The sequence below is a fragment of the Vidua chalybeata genome, chromosome 11, assembly GCF_026979565.1.
Source record: "Vidua chalybeata isolate OUT-0048 chromosome 11, bVidCha1 merged haplotype, whole genome shotgun sequence".
Lineage (NCBI taxonomy): Eukaryota > Metazoa > Chordata > Aves > Passeriformes > Viduidae > Vidua > Vidua chalybeata.
Genome location: NC_071540.1, coordinates 6,443,182 through 6,465,307, shown reverse-complemented (window position 1 = coordinate 6,465,307; position 22,126 = coordinate 6,443,182). Strand labels below are relative to the sequence as shown.

Here is a 22,126-nt window from a genome sequence, read left to right as displayed (position 1 = left end):
AATATCCCGTTTGTAAAGTTGATGGTGTCCTCTAAGGAAGCAGAACCTCAGCCAGCGGATGGCCGGGAGCCGTGTGAGGCCAGCCCCAGGGCAGGGGCTGGCAGAGACCCTGGAGAGCAGCGCTGGCTCCCCAAGGCATGGAGTGAGAACCAAAACCATGCTCTGAGCCCACAGTTGCTGGGAAGTGCTGGGGCTCAGGCCACGCTCGATGGGCTGCGGAGGCTGCAGAAGTCATGGCTTTAATTCTCATGCCCTACTTGTACTGATACAGAATGTCTGAAATTAGGCAGGTTTTTCCCCCAGCCAGCCAGTTTGCTGCACAAACAAACAAAAAAATCAACGTGGTGACTCTTTGGCGTGGAGCAAAGCCTCCCTATCAGCGCTGCCACCTAAAAATCAGCCCCTCGGAGCTGCACAGCGTGTCCTGCAACACCTTTCTGTCATTTTGGCAGGCTGGTAGCTTGAGCCCGCAGCGCTGCCCGTCTGTGCGGGGCACACAGCACCGGCAATGCCCGGCCCGCGGCGTGCGGGGCTCTAGCGGTCTCGGGGCTGTGTGCGGGGCTGTTCAGTGTGTACAGGCTCCGGCTCTGTTCCGGTGCCGGGGCTGCGTGCGGCTCCCGGTTCGCTCCGGTGCCGCGGTGCGGGGCAGTGACCGCGCCGTGACCCGGCCCCGCCGCGCTGCCCGCGCTGCGCTGCCCCCGCGCCGCCCGCAGGTGGCGCTGCAGACCGAGCGCCCGCCCCGCTCGGGGCAGCGCGGGGACGCGCGGGTGCCGAGGCACAAACACCGAGGGGAAATGTTTCTTTTTCTCTTTTCTTTCTTTCCTTTGGGCCCAAACCGCGCACTGAGCCGCTGCTGGCACCCCGCACGCTCCCCAGCTATCTGGTGGGCTTTTATGAGAGCACCCGGCGAAATATTCCCGAGTCTGTCCTTTACAGCGCAGTGAAGGCTCTGCTTGTAGCCCTACTATTTTTCTTTTCTTTTCTTTTCTTTTCTTTTCTTTTCTTTTCTTTTCTTTTCTTTTCTTTTCTTTTCTTTTCTTTTCTTTTCTTTTCTTTTCTTTTCTTTTCTTTTCTTTTCTTTTCTTTTCTTTTCTTTTCTTTTCTTTTCTTTTCTTTTCTTCTCTTCTCTTCTCTTCTCTTCTCTTCTCTTCTCTTCTCTTCTCTTCTCTTCTCTTCTCTTCTTTCTTTTTCCTTTTCTATTTTTTATTTTTTTTTCTAGTCTCCTTATTTTTTAAGATAATTCCCGGTTATTTTTGTATGAAATTACTATATGCACCATTCAGGCGTTAATACTTGTGTCATAGAACCACAGAATCTTTGAGGTTAGAAAAGACCTCTAAGATCATCGAGTCCAACCTTTGACTGATCACCATCTTGCCAATTAGACCACGGCAGAGTGTCTCATCCAGTCGTTTCTTGAACAGTTCCCACTGATTAAAAGCTCCAGGGATAACAAAAAGCTAAACTTTAGTTTATATTGCTGCTGCTTGTTGAATGGCAGCTGTTACATCACCCTTGTGGTCTGAACTGACAGCAGAATAAACCTCAGCATCTTAATTTTATGTTCAAAATAAAATCTTAACATTGTGCTAATAATTAAATATTTTATTATCATTTTAGTAAAACTCTTTTCTGTAGAGTTTTAAATAATTTATTTTAAAGCCTGAGTCTTGCAGTGCTTTTTCAAGCAAAGTTATAGTATTCTTGTTTGTTAGAATTGTGTTCAAGCACAAACAACCACATATTAATTACAAGTTTCTTTTTTTCTTCTTCTTTTTACCCTTTTAATTAATTTGCCTCTAGTTCATAAATATACATAGCTTCTCTTGCTAGCCATTTGGAAAATAGAAGTGATATTGGTAGTTAAAAGAAATGTTTGTTTATCTGGGTGCAATATAAATAATGAGAACTTTTTGCAGAGAATTTATACGTGCAGACAAAGTCAGAAAAAAAATCTTCATAATTGGGTATCTCATTTACCCAAAGTATGTGATTGTATGTACAAATTAAACTTGAACGCACATGCTAAATTAGGTATTTGTGAGTGCAGTTACTTAATTTGTATGTACAAATTAAGTTAGCTCAATTAATCACTATGATAGTCCAATTTTACACAATTGTGAATCCACTGATGACAGCTGAGTTGTTTTGTCAAAAATGCTGAAGTAATGTCACAGGGAGATGGGTCCAACTTGTGCAGAAGTGCAGCACGTGCTCTTGCAAAAAAATGCTGAAAAATGCATTTTATAATGTGTCAGTTATCATCACTTCTGAGGATATGCTATTTATGAAAACCAGTTATAGCTATACAATATTTGATTCGTTGCTGTGAAGACCCTGACATCAGAACCATGCTTCTCACATCTGGCCCTTTTGTTTGTGCTAATTGCAATGATGATCATGGATTCAACCTGTCTTAAATCTCAGATGTATGAAGTGGGCAGATTAAGGACATTTGTTCATAATTAGGATTCCTAAATGGATATCTGGGAAATGCTTCTTGGAATATTTATGGTTTTGCTCCAGCAGGGCTTCTTGTTGTGCAGACACTCTCTGTGTGATGACTGCTGCAGTTCTTGTGCCAGTGTAGCCCACTCCTTTCAGACCCAGGCTAACCTGTGTATTCTCCATGCAAAGGCAAAGCTGGAAGTGACTAGAGAGCAGCTCTATAAAAGCTGGGGTTTGTCACACGGAATGTTTTTTCTCCTTTGGGACATGCTCTTTGTCAACCCAATGGTGCCCCAGTAGCCCTAACAAATGTCCTGACACATCCTTGCCTTCCCTTGGCACTGGGGCTGGAGCACCTCTTGCCCCAGTGCCCAGGCAGCCCAGCACATGCTCAGGGCTTTAAGGCAGCTATTACCCATGTAAGCATTTGCAAGTACATTTAGGCTAATTCCTGCCATTGGATTTTTACTCCCACTTATACTGTTTAATGTATGTCACCAAAATCCTGAACTCCTTTACTTGTAATATCTCTGATAACAAGAAGCACCTGCTATTGCTCCCGGTGCTTATTGGCAGAGATCCCTTGGCCAACAGGAACTGGTGTGACTGGGGACACTTGACTTCTACCACAGATGACACAGCTCTGTTCTGATGTTACTTTTTTTTGCTGATATAATTTTCTGACATTCCTAGAGCTAGGAAAAGTACATGGAGAGTTTTAGCATGGAGTCAGATGAAGCCTGGTGTATTGGTATTTAAGCCTCTTCATGTGCGAGCTGGGCTCAGCTTTCCTACCTGGTGCTTGCTCATGAACACAGAAGATGGTGCTCTCGATGTCTCTGGCTGGTTAGTTCCTGCCCTTGGTGAGCAGGCAGAGCTGTAAACCCACCTCTGTGAGGGACTGGATTCTCATCACCTCAAAATGTGCAGGGTGCCCCCTTTGCTGGGAGCCTGTGCCCTGCTGTGGTGGGGAAAGGGCACTGCAAGCAGCAAACCATGCTCACTGTGCCCTCCTGGGCTGGAGCTAAACTGAGCAGCCTGCTCCCTTGGAGAAAAATGAGAGTGAGGAAAAAGGCAGGCAGGATTGCAGAATATGTGTGACCTGTATAGTGTGTGTGAATTTTTTTTTTTTTTTTTAACAGAGCTGTTTATGACCTGATTTTGTTAATTTTAGTTATCCTGGCTGAAAAATGTGGTGCTATATTATGTGACTTTGTTTCTTCAAGAGGACCAGTGAGGGAAAGGGACAGGAAAGGAAAGTTTCAGTTAAAGCACGAGGAAGAAATATTTCTTCCAAAAAATATGATTTTTAGTATGTCAACATTTAAATGTGAATTGTTCTGATCAAATATTTACTGCTATCGGGAGCTGTGTAGAACATTAATCTTAATTTGTTTTTCTTTTTCTCCAAAGCAATGACTCCAACATAGCTAGGAGATCTGTGTCTTTAAAAATAAATAATGTAGCAGAACGGCATATTCTTTGGTATAGAAATGCTAGCCTGTGGCATCTTCTGCAACTACAAAGCAGTCTCGAGCGAACTTTCTTCCCTTTTTATTAATAATTCCCTAAATCAATGAAGAATCTTGAAAAGTTCCTCTTCACTTTGCTCCTGCACTCCTCGTAGCTGCGGCTCTTGCTCATGCTGGCTCATCCCCCACCACGTATCATTCATTTGGATAAATCTGCGTGTGGAATTTTGGGAGCACAGGCTGCAACCCACTAACTCTATGTGCAAATACAAAGCCCATTTCCTCTTTTATTTTTTTTTTTTGGTCAGCCCAGGGTTTTGGGTTTTTTTTTCCTGAAGGTGGCAGTGAAAGAAAAAAAATAACTCCCTTTGAAGATTTAAGAATTTTATTACAAAACAGACGGACAAGTACTGTATTTTACCCATTTCCCCTTGTGCCCATGAGCACTGACAATGAAAACTACAGCTCCTATAAAGTGCTGATCAAATTGCAAAAGGTGGCCTTTCCCAGCAGCCTGGCACACTCCAGCATTATCCCAGCTTATAAATAAACGGATGGGCTGAGCCACTTTGGCTTTTTTTTTTTTTTTTTCCCCTCTTAGTCCTTAGCAAGATAATTGAGGATCATAATGGTGGGAAAGGACTGCAGTCATCATTCGCTGCCTGTCAGGTATCAGTACTCATCTTCGTGTCATCCGTCACCATTGAACCACTCTGTCATCTTTCCCCAGCCTTCAGCGCCGCTCCTTCTCATCGTGTTCATTATCTCCGGCTCCGACCCAGCCCCCTCCCCCAGCCCCTGTAAATGCATCTTTGTGCGACTCTCAGTCTTCTGATTATGAATCGATGATCATGTGGTGTAAGAGAGATAGATGGCTTTTAGTTCCATCTTGTCTTCTCTAATTGTAAAATATTAGTTACATTAGACTGTGTCTTTTGATTAATGGAACTTATTTGGAGTGGCCTCTCCCAGCCCTCCCCCTTCCAAAGTCCTCCACTGACTTTTGAGAATTGAGTGATTTCACTTAAAGCAGACAAATAGGCCCTTCAGCAAGGAGATAGCTGAGCTCTAATATTGTGGGCAAAGCAAGCTCACGGAGCCAGAGTTGTGTGTGTGTATGTGTGTGTGTGTGTGTTTTTAGAGAAAGGCTTCAACTCTGCCTAGACAAATACAGAGCATTTATTAACGTGCGTACAGCCGTGCTATTTTGCAAATCCAGCAATTCTTATAAAGCTGCAAAACAGGACTTAAGGCTGAATGCCTTCTGAATTAAATTAATCTTAGATAGGAATTAAGAGCATCCTCGCTTTCACTTTGGATGAAACAGGTCAGTCCAGAACTTTGATGTATTAATGCTAGCATAAAGTGTTATCTTAATACTCTCTTTTATACTTACAGGACATATCATCAGCCAAATGTCTCTTCCTTGTACATCTGACACTGCGAGACATTCGTCCTTTAATACAAAATTTATCTTATTTGGCACTATTTACCTAAACATGGTCTGTTGATAAAGTCCTTGCTGTACAAATGGAAAGGCAGTTGACTAAATCCCTTATTATAAATAATCACTGTCTATCTTTCAGTGTAAATTCAAGGACATGTTCACTTTCAAGCTATCAGTTCAATTAGAAAAGGTCTATTCACTGTCGATGTCTATATCTCATGGAAATAGGAAAGCACAGTTAATAAACAAATCAAACTATTTTAAAAAATAGCACAGTGGATTATGAATTCTAGAGCCCATGCTGATGGTGACACTGTCAGGACACATGCTATACAAAAAAAAATACAAACAGTGTTATCTAAATTTTTTATGCTACCTTCAGGATTTAAATGTGACCTTTGTACCTTCCCTCCCCAAATCTTTGACATTATTTCAGAAGAAAATGCCTATACTGTACCATATATTAAAATTTAAAGGATAAGTTTGCACACACATAAAATGCTAGTTAAGCCTTTTTCAATTTACTTCTTTCTGTTAAGAACAGGAAAACTGGTTTGAGGTTGTGAACAGTTGTGTGTACAATTAGGACTTGGGATTGATGCCTGCCTCAGAGCTGAGGAGCAGGAGCAGGGGCTGCTCTTGCTTTTCCTGATTTTACTGTAGTGGCTGGGGCAGTTTCTATATCTGAAAGGCTTTCACCATGTGATTATAGAAAAATCTCTGTTCTTTCTGTGTAAGAAAAGAACTCTAGCCTTTGAGGTTACAGAAAATGCTTGAAAGTAGGAATCCAGAAAGCTGGAAAAAGTCCAGAAACCCACACCCCCTTCCCCCAAGATTTTTAAAATATATAAATATTTTTTTTTAATATATCACACTATATTAATCACATCCTACAGAATTTAAAGGAACTTTTCCAGTAGCCTGGGTCTTGATACCTCGAGGCTCAGATGGAAGGGCCCCGTGTGCAAGATCAGCACTGCTCTCCTCCATCCGTGTGCTTGTCTGAGATCAGAATTTGGCTCCTGATGGGTATTTCCACGCAGTATTTACCACCCTAGAAGCAGTGATTATATTTAATGGCAGAATTTCAGTTGACTTCTCAATATGTATTGAGTTGACCTTTAAGTTAAACCACAGATTAATTTTTTTTTAGTTGTCTCTTTAAGTGCATTTATAGACCTCTCTGTTCTGATTAGCATAATGGTAGATAGAGGAAAGTTACCTGCCTCAGATTATTTGTTGAAATCAGAGAAATTGCATCCTTTTCTCCAGCAGGCAAAATATTTTGTCCCCCTCTAACCACTGTATGCATTAGTTTTGTTGCAAAATGGTTTTGGTTTATACACAGAGAAGCCCAAGTGAGTATCAGTTTGCTTGCAAGCCCAGAGCCTGCCATTGATTTCACATAAGTAAATCTTCTCCCTGGAAGTCGGTGGAAGTCAATGAACCTTCCATGGGATTGAGTGGATCTCCTGCAGGCAGCAGGAGCAAGGCTTTGGTGTGCTGGGTGCTGCTGGCAGGGATGTTTGCCTCTTTGCTGCATGACATGCTGAAAAAGTCCTTCAGAGATATATAGGGAGGTCCTTGTTTCTAAATCATTGAAAAAATACCCAGACACCCTAAACTGACACAGTATCTCACTGCCCATGGAAACTTGGACTTCTCCAATTTTGTTTAAAATAAAATCCTTAGTAGCATCTGTTCCTCTGCATACTGACTGCCACAGGAGCTGTTGGAAGGAGATTTTGAGGTTTTTTTTCTTCCTTTGATATCTAAGGGTTTTGCTGCACATTCATCTTGTGCCCTTTCCTGGGTGGCAGCTTGTGGTTTTAGGGACATGGGTGACAGCAGCCTCAGCTCTGGGTGTCGATTGTTGGTCTTTGTGTAACCCATAGAGAAACCAGCGGGCTCTGTGTGCCCCCAGTGATGGTAAAATTCCCATCCTCCCAATTAGCAGCCAGTTGTGAGCCCCACCCTGCCTGCAGGAGCGCTCGGGATGGCTGCGGGTCCCTGCGCATGTGCTGGGCTGCTGGACCCTCACCTGCACCCTCAGCACGTAGAAATCAATGCAAAAATAAATGCAAAAGGGAGCGCAGATTCACAGTGAGACAATGCAATGTGCCAGCTTTTACCCCCAGGCAAATTTTCATGTCTCTTTTAGGAATCTTTGTAAGTAAGGGCCAAGCTTCGAGGCCCCAGCTCAGGGACAAGTTGGGCTGGTGCATTGTGTGAGCTCCTGTGGATTCCTACACAAGTCTGTGGGATGACTTACAAGCTTTGTAGTATGCATAACCTTCAGCAATTTGCTGAATCAGGGCCTAAATACTGAAATATTCTTCAATAGTTCTGGCTCCACTATGAAACTCTAGAAGGCACATTTCCCTCTCAGTGTCTCTCCATAAGACCCATCAATGATAATGGAGTTACATTAGGCACATCTAAAGTTAATTACACAGTTACATCCCTCTTGGCCTTTTTGTCAAAAAGAATACAATAAAAAAAATCCTCTGACTTCTAATATCTATTTTTATTTGAATTTTGATCTGCCATCTAGGCAAAAGAGTAAAGACCACACTGAGAAGACCTTTGGTAGGTGGGTCTGGATGTTTGTTAGCTGAGAGCCAGCGTGGGAGATGTTGTGTTAAGAAAATTTGCAGAAAAAATTCTATGGAAACCAAAGCAAAAGAAATATTTCAGGCAGGCTCTTCCTTTTAAAAATTAAGTGGGTGGCTTTAAGGGATGCTGATTTATTTTGGAGTGTGGGTTTAGAGGCATGCTTCAATTGGAAAAACAAGTTCTAATGTTCACTAAAAACTCAGGAATTTATAATGCAGAGAAGAGGTTGAATGAAACAGTAGATCCAACAATTTTGCAATTTACTGCATATTAAAAAAGAAGTATTTTTAATGTTTGTTTGGCTGATTTTTTTTAAACATGATTTCACATTTAAATATGGTGAGGCAAAATCCTCTATCCCAAACACAGGAGTCTGAATATCTTTATTTTGGTATGTGAGCATATTGCTGGGGGATGCCAGGTTTGCCTAGGGATCCAGTAGCTTTGACATACTCTAGTTTACAGTACCTGGAGTGTGCTCAGTTGCTAATGTGTTTTGCATGCAAGATCACTGTGCTTCAGCATGACAGCTAGGAAAAATGTCACTTTCTTTTTAATTGCAGCAGGACTTAATTTGGGGGAGGAAAAAAAAATCAAAAATTAAAATCGCATCTTTTGTTAGAGAATTGTTCTACAAGAGTCCAGTCAGAAAGCTTCTGGTACTTAATAACGTCAATTTCATCCCTGAGCGTTCCCGTGAGCTCCCATGGAAGCCAGCAGGAGATGCACATGGGTACCGAGGGCAGCATTTTGCCCTTAGGACTGAATTTCCCAACTGACTATTCTTTTAGACTGTCTTTTGATTAACAATCTGTTTGCAGCAGGCTAGGGCCAGGGAGGCAGTGTATACCCCACTGTTCAAATCTGTGGCAAAATATTCTACAGAGAGCTACTTAATAAATATCAACTTGCTCCAATAGTCTTTGAGAAATACCTCAACAGATAGCAATCAATCGAGGGCTGAGTTGGGAAAAAAAAAATACAAAAGGACATCAAAGAGGTTCTCATTCCCAGTCTATTGCTCTATTTAAGGGTCCTATAATTTGGTGAGGTTGTGTGCTAAATAATTTGTAAGCCTTCAGAACATCCAGGTTATTGTTTGTGGACAGATGGTGCATCACATTTTATTGCTTATTCCTTCTGTGGTTTCTCATATGCAGGACTGATGTGCACTCTGAAGTCTTTGTTTCCTTGCTAAAATCTCTAATCTAAAACAGGCAATCAAGCACACAGACAGTGCTTCAGAAAGCATAATCATACTTTTAAAGGGAGAAAAAAACATTTCAGCTGCAGTTAGGAAGCAGATGTGTTCCCTGAAAATGTAAAAGGTTATCAGAAGTATTAAAATAGGGAAATAGACACGGAATTCGGGAGCGCCGGGGAGAGCATGTGTTTTCTCCCTGTGCTGCAGGGTAGGTGTGCCTTTTCCTAGGCTACCTGCTTTGTATCTGGCTCTCTGCGGAGCTGGTGTAGCGAAAGCCTTCGGAGACCGGCTTTTGCTTCCACCTTTCCCCTGAGATTGGCAGTCTTTGTCTTTTACAGGCAAGGAGCAGCCGTGTTGTGATCCTGGAACCGCTGCTGCCCCGAAGAGTTAAATCATGTTGATATACAGGAAGGAAATGGAATAGACTAACTCTACTCTTTTCTTCCTACGGATTTTTCTTTTTATTCTGAAGATAGAATTACTGTTTGTAAGCATCTGAAAGTCATTAGTGGCTCTGCAGTCTGTCAGGTGCCGACGCAAAAAACTGCTGAAACTGAACGGGTTCCTGTGCGGAGTGCTGGGAATTTGTCATGTGCTGATGAGCAGTTATAATAATATATGAGCAAATCACAAGCATTCTGCAAATTAATCAAATTTTTTTTCCCCTTCTCCCTTGTCTCTGGGAGAGTGGCTTTGCCGGCAGACGTAGGTGAAGCAGTTTTACTCACAGATGGTAGCTCTGGCATCAGATGGAATTTATATAACAGTAATTCTGATTTCCTGCCAAAGTAGCACTGAAAACACCAGGGAGATTGTACAAGACAAGTCATGTGGTTTTGCTGAGGTTGTTGTGGGAAGTTTAAGGGGGGAAATCTCAAATTTTCCTCTTTGCATTTATTGTTTTAGCCTGAAGGGCCAGAAATCGTACACCATTCTGCCATCGGCGAAATCCAACACATCTTTTTTTATGAATTGCGCTGAAAGAGTGCTTCCCAGCTGTTGGAACTGCTGGCGGGGAGGGAGCCACATGACTCCTCATCCTTTCCCTTTCCATACAAGGATTAAAGAGGGGTGGGTTCAAAAGGTTGCTGCACTACATGTTGGAGTGAGGCAGGGTCTCCCTTCCCAGGAAGCGATGCCATGTTCACTTAGGTTATACTCCCTCTGGCATAACAAAACACAGGGGGGTGTTCAGGGCTTCGGGAAACACGCTGCCAGTGGGTCTCCCTCCTCATTAAAATGGGGGGGCTTTGAATGAGGTTAGTTGGGTAGATTAAGGCTATTAGTTGTGCCTCTGATGACATTTCCAGTTTGATCAGTGGAAAACAGAGACGAGGGGTTTTTTTACCCGTTAAGGTAAGTGCTTGGTGCACTTGTTATTTGGCTTTTACGCAGAGGAAACATGCACTGATCTGATGGTGGATCCTATCCTGACTCGGAGCAGCACGGATCTGTTCATGCCATGGGCTGGCAGCAAGGATGAGAGAGCAGAATAAGGCCCGGTGGCTTCTGAATTGGATCACGTTTTTAAAAACAAAAGCAGTCTTCCCTGGAAAAAATATGACGGTGTTTTTATAATAGCCACATATTGAGTAATGCATGGAGCATCGCAGGACTGCTGTGACACTAAAAGAAAAAAATAGAGGCAAGCAGAATGGGAGAACTTTCAGGGGCTGTTTTTAATAAAGAGGTGAATTCTTTCTGCAGTAGGAAAAATGATAAAAAGATGGCGTATCAGCTACATTATGCAACAAAGTAATGCTGCTGTGTTTTTATAATGTAAGGCACTGCCCATTTGTTTTGGTTTACGTGACTGCAGTGAAATAAGTGGATTAGACTGAAACTTTAGCATGCTTCATTGCAGCTGGTTGCAGACATCTGTCATTCCTCAGCTATACATTCTGGATCATGCCAAGAAGAAAAAGCAAAGTCTGACACCTTTCATTTTAGAGAGCCTTTTATAGAAAAGAAAAGGAGAAGGGGAAAAAGCATTTCCTTTGTGACTTGATAAAAAAGACACTTTTTTTCTGTGACAACACCAACAGCACTTTCCAGAGGGAGAGGTCCTGCAAAGTTAATGCTCAATTTACTCTTTGCAGCCCTTTAATTTTTACTGTTTGATCTCCTGGTTTGTTGAATGGGATGTAATAAGAATATGTTGGTTTATTTTTTTACGGAAACATTAGCTATATGTACACCTCCATCAGAAATGTGCCTGGTGAAAGGTGGGTTGCTGTGAGTTCCCACTCAGGCTGTGCTCATGGTAATTCTGTGCTGTGATGGCACATAATGCAGAAGCATTGCCAATAATGAGTGGTTCTGAGAACTCCACTCACCAAATCCCATAAACAGATAATAGTGATGTTTTAGCAGAATGATTAGTGGGGTTGTGAGCTACTCCTGGATAATTTGAAATATTAGCTATTAGTGAGCTAGATATTTATTTACTTAATGTGTTTTGTTCTTCTTTAGTCTCTCTACTAACACAATGCTGGAGTTAGAGAATCGTGAGGTACATGACAAGTGATAATGTGACAAAATACCTTCTAAATTGCTCCAGTTATGTGAAAAAGCAACAACAAAAATGAAAGGAGAACATGGTTAGTCTATGTGACATCATACATGCAGAAAACAGATATTCTAGCTTAGGGTGTCACTTCAGCAAATGTTATAGCATGTGGATAATTCCATCCCTTCCCACCCAGGTGATTTATGGACTGTGGAATTGGTGAGGAGGCCGGGTATCCTTACAGGGCTGTGCACAGAGGGGGCAGGTCTTTGCATGGCTCAGGCTGTGTGACTGTCCAGTTTGACACCAGCTGAGGATGTGAAACATCCAAATATTGGCAGAAAAGATCTAGAAAGCTGAGTATAGGATTTTTGAAATTCCATTCTGCCAAATAAAATAAATAAACTCAAGACAGTTGCCCAGAGTGAAAGAGAAAATTCGATTGCATTTATGAATTGCTAGGCAGAATAAAGGATATTTGGTAGTAAAATCACTAACAAGGTCTTTCCTATTAGCTTCTGAATTGAATGTTCTCTTTACTAAAATCCCAGTGCCACCAGTATAGCATTTATTCTGGGAAATCATAGGTACATTAAATTCAAATACAGCTTCATTCAAGAAGTGGTAAATGCTCCCTGAAATAATAAATATTTACTGAGACAATTAAAAAATATGACAGAACATTAGCGAGAAAACTTGTGAATGACCTAGTAGGAAAACTGAGATATTTTGCTCAAGGGGGTTAGAATGGGAATATAATCTTATTGAAGTGATTAAAACAAGTAAAGGAGTGAATAGACATAGCAATTAATTGAAATATGTAAGTAAAGGCAAAGGTGGCACTCTGAGCATGTAATTTTGGTGATCAGAAGAACTTGGGGTTACTTAAAATTAAAGAAAACTCTGCCACTTACCTTTAAAATGAGTTTCCTTAGTTGCAGTCTCCCCAAAGCACGAGAGAAAGGGAAGGCTGTGAGGACTGTATCCTGCCCACTCTCTGGGCTCAGGTACCTCTCCCCTCGTGTGGAGGGGCCCAGGCTGCAGAGATGAAGGGACACATCAGGTTTTGGGAGAACAGGGGTTGGTACCAGACAGGAGGAAATGGCTGGAAATGAAAGCTTGGCCAAAAAGACAAGCTGTTGTGAGTTTAGGATTAGGATTATGAAAAGGATTATGATTTCTGTAACCATTGCCATTATGACTTTAGTCAGAGTTTACCTGCTCTTTACAACAGGTATCTAGTGCCCTTGATAAGAACTCTGTCCTCTACTTATGTGTATAAACCAAAGTAAATAAATATGTAAAATTAAATGTAATTAAATTTCCCAAAGCATGGGACAATGATAGTCTGGCATTTCAAGCTCAATCAATGACAGCATTCCCACTAACCTCGTTTGGAGCCTGCTGAGGCTCTGGGCTCGTAACTCATGTTTGTCATGTCAGAACCTGAACTGATGCCATCGTGCGCAGGGCACCATGTGTGCACCCACCAGCCGTGGCCTGAGACACACAGATCCTGAGAAAGCACAGTCTTCTGCCTTTATCTCAGATTTTTAGCTTTACAGGGTTCCCATAAAGTTTAATATTTGTTTAGGAAGACCTTTTCAGCTATTCTGCTGAGGCTATTCCTTTCTTGCAAGAGGAGATCCATTTCCCTTCTAAATCAAAAGTTCCCGTGTGAATAACTTCTTCTGAAAAAGAAACAAATTCTGTGCTGAGTGGCTGGAGCTCAGTAATTCTGTTGTTTTACCAAGTCTGCATGAGTTGGGAAATGTTTGTTTTCCCAGAACTTACAAGTCTCTGTTACACCATCAGTGATTTCACTGGCCATTTCCTAATTCCCTTGTATTTAGTGCACTACAGATGGCTAACAAGTTTCTCACTCTACCTCCAAATAATTATAATTCTCATGTTTCACATACCAAAGGCAAAAAATGTTAAATTAGTGATATTTTCCATAGTTTAGTGAGTGATTCATTCAGTAAGGTAAAACCATATTGATGAAGGACAACAGTAGATTTTATCAGGAGTGCCCAGGGGACTGTTAACCTCTGTGTCAGACCAACCTGCACTTGGCTGTTTTACATAGCAGGGCTGATTTGTTGGTGGTTTTTACTTCTTTTGCTTTTAAAGGAAACTTCAGTGTGTGATAATTAGTGACTGTAGCCTTTTGAGACAGGAATTGAATAATTACTATAAGAACAGTTTTTATTTTAGGGGGAATGTGTGAAATTAACATAATATTTTAATAATATGTGTTAAAGGCAAAGTGTAGCACCAACTTTTGCTTCTCTGTGTCATCATTAAATATTTTAGTGCACTCAGCAGCAAGCTGAAATACTAATTTGGAAACACCAAGCACTGTGTAAGGCACTAACTTAAGAATAGACTCCACCTTTGATTACATTTCAGAAAAGCCATGTAGGTATCTGAGGGTTTAATTCAATCCAATGGATGAAGTTTTTTTGTTCAAGTAAAAATCTTTGATAAAATTAGTTACAGATTAGGTCTTTTTATTTTCCAGCTCTTCTGCAACCAATGATAGTTCAGTGAGTTGCCACCCTGCTGTTGCAGGTGCCCATACACAGAGTGTCCCTCTCTGCAGGACACCAGGACTGCAGTGTCACGTGGTGGTTTTGGGGTGGGTGCTGACCTTGGCACATTTTTCTTTTTTCCAGACATCCTTGCATTTATTTAGGATCAGGCTGGTAGCTGTGTTTTGTCATGTGCTGAGTCTTCACCCCAAAGTTATCCTCCCCTAATTAAGCTCTTTCCAGTAACTCACAGCAAGAGAAAGGCTCTTCCAGGTGGCAGTGTGTGTGTTCTCACCTGAGCTGCTCCAAAGGGCTCAGTATTAGTGAGGAGGGATTTAAGTAACGAGACTGGTGCCATGAGCAATTCATCTGATGACCTCTAAGGACTCTGCAGGACTGAGCCTGGTAACGAAGGAATTCAGCTGAATGGAGGGTGATCGGGGGTTGCCCTTGCTTTAGGAGTCCCAATGGAAACATGTAACCCAAAGCCTTAGCCTTAATAGCTGGAAATGTTCCCTGAAAATTTTAGGGCCTTCCTAAAATCCAGATATCTCCGCATTTTTTAAAAATGTTGTTCCAGAGAAAATCACAAAAAATGCCTCAGATAAGGCTTTTTGGTTTTATGACTTTTCTTGGTCAACATGAATTATAGCTCTTAAAATTTAACTTTTTTTTTTTTTTTTTTTTTTTTTTTTTTTTGTAATCCAAGTAACATATAAATTTCACAGAATATTGAAATTTTCCCAGAAGATCATCTTGGTTGGTCTTGGACCTGTGTGTAAATAAACATATACTTTTCAATTGTTTTATGAAAACTTCTATTACAGATACCAACCTGATTGGTGCATTTTAATCTGTCTGGTATTTGGGGAGTTTCATAAAATGCATATTTTGAGACCAATAAAATGGAATGGCTCAATCAGAACCATTATTGTCTATTGGACAAATATATTTATTCAGCATTTTCCCATCCATACTGTTATGCTCCAGATCCGAATGGCTGCTTTAGAGCCATTCTGCTCTCCTGGGTAATGCATGCAGTACTTGGGATGTTTGCTGTGGATAGGAAATGTATTTATGAAAATTTATATGTTAAAAAAAGGAAATTGCACTAGCCAAGATTTAAATGAAAATAGTTTTCCCTTTGCAAATGCCTGTTATTATGCTCTAATATACTTTCAAATAGCAGTGTTCACCAAGATGCCTGGGACCTGGAGGCTGTGGTCTGAGAGAGACAAGAGCTCAACCCAGTAGTCACTGCCAGAGAACTGGAGATGCTCAAAAAGCCTCTCTTCAAGCACAGAAAGCACCCAGCCATCGTTGCCTGCTGTTACTTCTGAGGCAGCACACACTTCATGTGCTTAGAGATGATTGTTCCTCAAATACAACCTTGTGTGGGGGAAAAAGGGCTCAAAGCGGCTCTGGGGAGCACCTGGGGAGGTGCGGGCTTACTGAAGGTGTGAGTGCAGGCTTTGCTGGGCAGCAGATGTGTGATTACATGGACCATTCCACCAGCAACGTTGTGGGACCAAGGATCCCAGTGCAGCAGGCAGTGCCCATCCATCCTGAGCCACTGCAGCCGGTCCTGCTCCAGTGCCCGGGGCTGGCCAGAGCTGCCCTGCCCCTGTGGCATTGCTACAGTGACCCAGCAAGTCGAGTCCAGATCTTCAGTGTCCAACATCCCAACTAAAGAGATTTGTTTCTGAGAAATTCAAGCCTTTGAGGCTTTTTCCAGTATCTCTTTGTGAGGAAATAATTTGTTTTAAAGAGGTAATTGCTGTTATTTTTGATTTTCACCAAAAGGATTTTCTTAAACCAGGCAAAGAAATCTGAAATGAGTTTGCCGTATTGCATCTCAGTAAGTGCTATAGCCATTGGCCATCTTAGGAAAAACATTCTGTCAGATAATCATGGCCATTTTTGCATTTTAAGGGAACAAATGTCATATCTAAGAAACACATTTTATTCAGAGCTTAATTATAATTTATAGTACATTGCACAGCATTTGTTTTCTGTTCATCATGTTATTGCTCTTCTGTCTTTCCTCTAAATTTATGCATTAAATCGTGTGTGTGTGTGGCTGTATGCGTTTATCTGTGTATATATGTACACATATGCAATATAATACAAAGTGGTGTAGTGGGGACAACAGACGGCTTGTGTGTGATGTATTATTGGCATTTTTCTTTCAAATTACCATTTCCTTGCTGCTTTGGGAGAAAGCCATGATTTTGCTGTGATTAGTACACTTTTAACAATCTGGAATAAATTCCTGATCTTATTCATGTGACTAGTTCAATGCCCATTTTTACGTTTTAGTGCAAACCCCTACATATGTGCCTGTAATACCACAAAAATAAGATGTTTCTTCGTGGAAATTTTATAGAATTTGGATGCCGATCAAATATTTTTAGAAGTGGAGAATTAATGCGGCTTGACCATGTAAATGATTTTTTTAATGAAAAAGACTTTAGTATTCATCACTCTTTCTCTCTCTCGTTTGTGTGTTCCTTTGTGCTAATCTTAAATAATGGATCCATATCAAAGTTAATAAATTAGTAACTATTAGCAGTGTTTGGATTACAGTAAGTAACCCAGTGCCACTTCATTGACATTGACTTTTTATGTGTTCCAATAATACATTTTGAGTTTTAAAGATTAGACAAAGCAAAATAAGGTTTGGCGTGTACTGGAATCTTTAACAGCTCTTGGGCAATGGCTTTGTTGAAATCCAAGGCCCTTACTTGAGGTAAACTTTCATTTAAGTGGCCCTAAACCCCAGACTGAGATCCATGTCTTTCTCAAAACCTACAGTTTCTGACTGTTCAGCTGATGCACCATGTTGGGCTGCATCAGTCAAGCCATGTTATGAAACCTAACGCAATGTGACTGATGCAGCTTGACATGAAGTGTCACAAAGCAACATATCACATCACAAACTTGAAAGAAAAGAAAACAAACTTTACTTTTTTTTTCCCCTCAAAGCCTAAATTAATGAAGCAGCATATATTTTTTAAAAGGTGGACTAGTTTCAAACACTGAGGGATTTTTCTTAATATGGGCCTGCAGAAAACTTCTCCATCCTGGCCAGAAGGTACCTCTTATCCATGCTCCTTGTGCCCCCTAAAATTCAGTAAAAAGTAGAGAAGATAATGAGCCTGGGTCACCTCAGCACTGCCACCCCTCCTGGGGCTGATCCTTGGGGGTTTAAATCACTTTTAGAGGAGAGGCTCCAGCGGGTGCTGGAAGTGATCACCCCTCCTGGAGAAATCCATACATGCTAAAAGTGTTCTTTGAGTCCACCCATCATTGTTGTAATTTTAGCTAATTTTGATTATTATTTTCTGTTCTTCCACTTCCTTAGACTGTCAGCTTCCATCCAGAGGATTGCAAAGCCTCTCCACACGCTCATAGCCTTCATAGAACATAGCTCCACAACAGAATTATTTCAGCTGCAAACAATATATTGTCCTCTATTCTGATTTTTGATCAGAGAAAGATGCACACCATAGTTTGCCCCCCTAGTCCACCCACTTTCATATTATTTTTTCTACTACTATTGCAATGCATATCGCATCATCTCCTGACCTATCAAGAAGATTCCTTTCTTCTTTTCTTTTCTTTTTTTCTTTTTTTTTTTTTTCTGAAGGGCTTTCATATCATTTTATTGGGAGATATATAGTGGGTAAAATACATATGAACTATAGCTTGCTAAGAAAGGACCTACCAACCACTGCTAGATAAAACATTATAAATTTATTGCCAACTTATCTGGGAAGGGTTATTTTAAGAGCCTGCTGCCCACAACAAGTTTTGGAGCTAAAATTAATGAATGGGGATACCTAAAAGAAATAGGAATTTTCCTTCACCCCTTAGTTACAAGCAAATTGCAGATATTGTTATCTTTGCAAGCAAGAATAATCTCTACTTTTTGTACTACTTCTGCTGTAAACAACGTACCGCTTGCTTTCCTATGACCCTCACTCTGTATACATATTTATATATTATTCATATCGGATTAAAAATGAATGTGCTCTTTACCACAGTTGTACTGCATAGTGACAATACAAATTAACTTATTGTGTACTTACTTTTCACAAGGCAGTGATGTGAAATTTTGATGGCCTGAAAAAGTAAGTCGTGGGAGAAGCAATGCAGAACTGAATCCTTGTAGGTGCACTTTATATTGTCTGATTTATTAAAGTGCCTTGAATTAATAAATGACATTCTCTGCATGGAATTTTGAACACGGATTTGAACTTGGTTCAGTGGTGGGCAGAAAGAGTTTGCTTTTAGTCTGGTGCATGTGAGGTGGTTAGGTCCAGCCATGCTTTCTGCATTCCTTGCTTAGAATTTGTTCTTTGCAGGAAAGAATTAGGATGGCTGTTTATTAAGAGCTGCTTGTGGGTAAAGCATTAAGAGCTGGTTGGTGAGATCATAGCATCATGGAGTGGCTTGGGTGGAAAGGGACACTAAAAATCATCTCATTCCAACCCTCCTGCTGTGGGCAGGGACACCTTCCACTATCCCAGGTTGCTGCAAGCCTTGTCCAACCTGGCCTGGAACACTTAGAGGGATGGTGCAGCCATAGCTTCTCTGGACAAGCTGTGCTAGGGCCTCACCACCCTCACAGGGAAGATTTTTTTCCTAATATCCAACCTAAGCCCACTATCTGTCACTTTGAAGCCATTCCCCTGTGTCCCAGCACTCTAGGCCCTTGTAAATAGTCCCTGTCCATCTTTGTTGTCAGCCTGTTAAGGTGCTGAAAGGCCACAATTAGGTGACCCTTGAGCCTCCGCTTCTCCAGGCTGAACCATCCCAATTCTCTCAGGCTTTCCTTACAGGAAAGGTTCTCCATCCCTGAGATCCTCTTGGTGCCTCCTCAGGACTCTCTCCAACAGCTGCCTGTCCCTCCTGTGCTGGAGGCATAAACATGCACGTTGGAGGCTTTGGGGGGTGATCACACTTCTGGCAGTCTTCAGCCTATGAAAACAAAGGGTGAAGGGGAGCTGTCCATCCTTGAGGAAGGAAACAAGGCTGCATTCCTGGGGCAAGGGCTCAGGACACCAGGTGTCTTTCCCCTGGGTAGGAAGCAGCATGGTTTGGGGAGCTCAGCCTTCAGGTGGTGGTGTTGATATTACAGTAAAAAAGGCAAGTTGTTTGAGCAGCCCAGGGAACTAATGCTGGTTCAAGTGGATTCACTCTGCTACAGAGATGCTCATGCTCCTGTGCCAGCAGCTGCCCAGGCTCCCATCTCTGCTGGGAGGACCATGGGAGGACCATGGCAGCATTTCCACTCCAGTACAGGTATAGCATCAGGCCAGTTCACAACACGTGTCTATTTCTTTAGCTGGTAAATTCCCACCTAAAACCAAGGGGAGAGGGTCCAGCCCCATTGCAGGAAGCATAATTCTCTTCCTCTGCTGCCCCAGCATCTCTTTTATGCCTGCTAAGTAGTACCACAGCAGCAAGGGAAAATGTGCTCTTCAAATGTGGAGATGGGGTATTGTTTTTCACTTATCCTGGCTTTATGTAGATGGTCTGGCACATTTATTTATTCATTTATTTGAGCAAATTAAAGCAAGCTAAGCGCATTTGACCTCAGATGGTCCTGGTTTAAGTTAATTTGAGAGACAAAGCTCATAAAGTTCCAGTAAAACACATCAACAACTTCCCAGCATAGGTTGAAATGTGATTGTTGAAACATAACCTCCAAAACCAGATACAGCATGGAGATTTGAAGTCACAATAATCTGAAAAATACAGGAGAGCATATTGATAAGCCCTACTGAGAAGTGATATCTTTCATTCATGCCTTTGTTACACGGTCGATTGCTGTTTTATCCACAAGAAGTGCATCTATCAGATTTTGTGCATTAACATTCCTTTTCTAATCTGGCTTGGACATTTTATTTTAAAGCTGATGATAACCTTGGGCCCTGGTCCAACAAACACTTACATGCTTGCGTATCTACTCACAGGAGTAATCTCACTGGAGTAAATGTTTGCAGGTTTGAGGCCTTGGCTATCTCAACCTATTATTTCTTTCCATTAAAAAGTAATCTGTGCGATTGAAATAAAACATACAATTCTTTACCCAGAAACCCACCCAAAGACAAAGTGTGTTTATTAGACTAAGGGTCTGCACATTGTCATCCTTGAATTGCACTTCAATAAAAAAGATAATTAACAAATGTAAAAGAAGACAGTTTTGTACACGTTGTATTTACAAGAGCTTGGTTTGGATCGTGGGCTGAAGGATTTACAGCTGGGGATGAGGAGGGAGATGGATTAGCTGCACTGCTCTGGAAATCCTAAGCAGAGAATTTTCAAAATGCAGTTTATTAATTTACTGAGATTTCTTGTTCTCTCAGAGGCCACTGAGCAATGCCCCCTCCCAGTAAGAGAGGGGCTCCAGAGTGTCCTGTTTGTCCAGGCTGTGCAATGTTCGTGGGCTAAGGCAAAAACTAACCAGGCTGTTGTCTGTCACGCAGGTCACCGGCCTTTCCAGTGCAGATACTGCCCCTACAGTGCCTCTCAGAAGGGAAACCTGAAGACCCACGTGCTCTGTGTCCATCGCATGCCTTTCGACAACAGCCAGTACCCCGACCGCAGGTTCAAGCGCTCCAGAGTCGACTCCGAAGCTGCTGGCAATTTGGAGGAGCCGGCGGCTGCCAAGGCAGGGAGCTCGGCAGAGCTGGCCGAGGAGGGCACCAAGGCCCAGGAGTGATGCCCAGTGGGTTCAGCCCTGCTCTGCTGTAGCCTTTTACCCCGGCTTTGGACATGTGGTTGGTGAGGGCTGGCTTAATAAATCCCTTCCGAGGAAAGGGATAGCATGCCAGTTCCCAGAAGGGTCCAGAATGCTGAAAACATTCAAATATATGTATATGTACATGTACCCTCACATGTACATATATATATGTATTTACAGACACAGAGATATCCAGTCATACCCACATTGAATATATATCTACGTACACACACCTACACAAAATACACACATTCCATACGTGTGTGTGTGTGTGTGTGTAAATATATATATTACACATGCAAAATAAATTTCCAGCCCTTGAAAATGGCTGCTAAACAGTTACCTGGCAACTAGTACTTCCAAACAATGTAGGTGGGATAATAAAGTGATTTAAAAATGTTATGAGGTCGTTAGTTACTAAAAAAGCAGGGCAATTTCAAACTTAAAAGTGGTCTTTGTCCAAAAATAATGCTCTTAACAGAAAAATGATACCCTCTAAACGATTTAGTGTTGCCTTGAAGATTGAGGGGCTGTGTTTTCATTGTTGAAAACACCTTTATAATATGACACCAGCTGCTGTCATTTGCCTAGCATAGTAATGAGATGTCTTGGTAGACTGCCATGGTGCCAGTCTGACTGGAGCTGTCATTGCAGAGAAAATCAATTCAAGTGGTGTTGCAACTGCAGTGTAGGAGAAACCTTAGACGGCCCATAAGCTGGGGTCAGTACTGACCTATTTTGAAAAGTATTGTGATATTACATTTTCTTTTTTTTTTTTTTTTTAATATACAGCCAAATGAATCAATGGTTAGAAAAAAAATTCTGCAGCCCAATGTGTGATTGCAGATTTGAAATGTAATTCCATTTTTTTGTAATCATCTTGCAGTATTGAGGGAAATGCTTTTATTCTTTTTTTTCCCTTGTTGAAGAAGTTGCTATAAATGTAGAAGTACAGTATATAGAAATATTGTTTAGTGAAACTAGTCAGCCTTATCTATAGAAGGTACTGGTGAGAAACAGAATTTTATTACATAGGAGGTTGGTAATTTTTTTCTTCTGTTCTTTACTTGTCTTATTGGGTTTTTTCCAAACATCCTTTCAATTCCTTTTTTTTTTTTTTTTTTCCCTTACACTTGAATGAAGGA

At 41.5% G+C, this 22,126-nt stretch overlaps 1 protein-coding gene across 1 annotated transcript in view; it reads left to right on the top strand.

The window, feature by feature from the left end:
• The window catches only part of ZNF536 (zinc finger protein 536), a 184,226-nt gene extending 162,694 nt beyond the window's left edge, over positions 1 to 21,532 (top strand). The window contains exon 4 of the mRNA XM_053953232.1: positions 20,725 to 21,532. Coding sequence (XP_053809207.1) covers positions 20,725 to 20,960 — 236 coding nt within the window. The 3' untranslated portion in view covers positions 20,961 to 21,532. The remainder of the gene's footprint in view (positions 1 to 20,724) is intronic.
• The last annotated feature ends 594 nt before the right edge of the window (positions 21,533 to 22,126 follow it).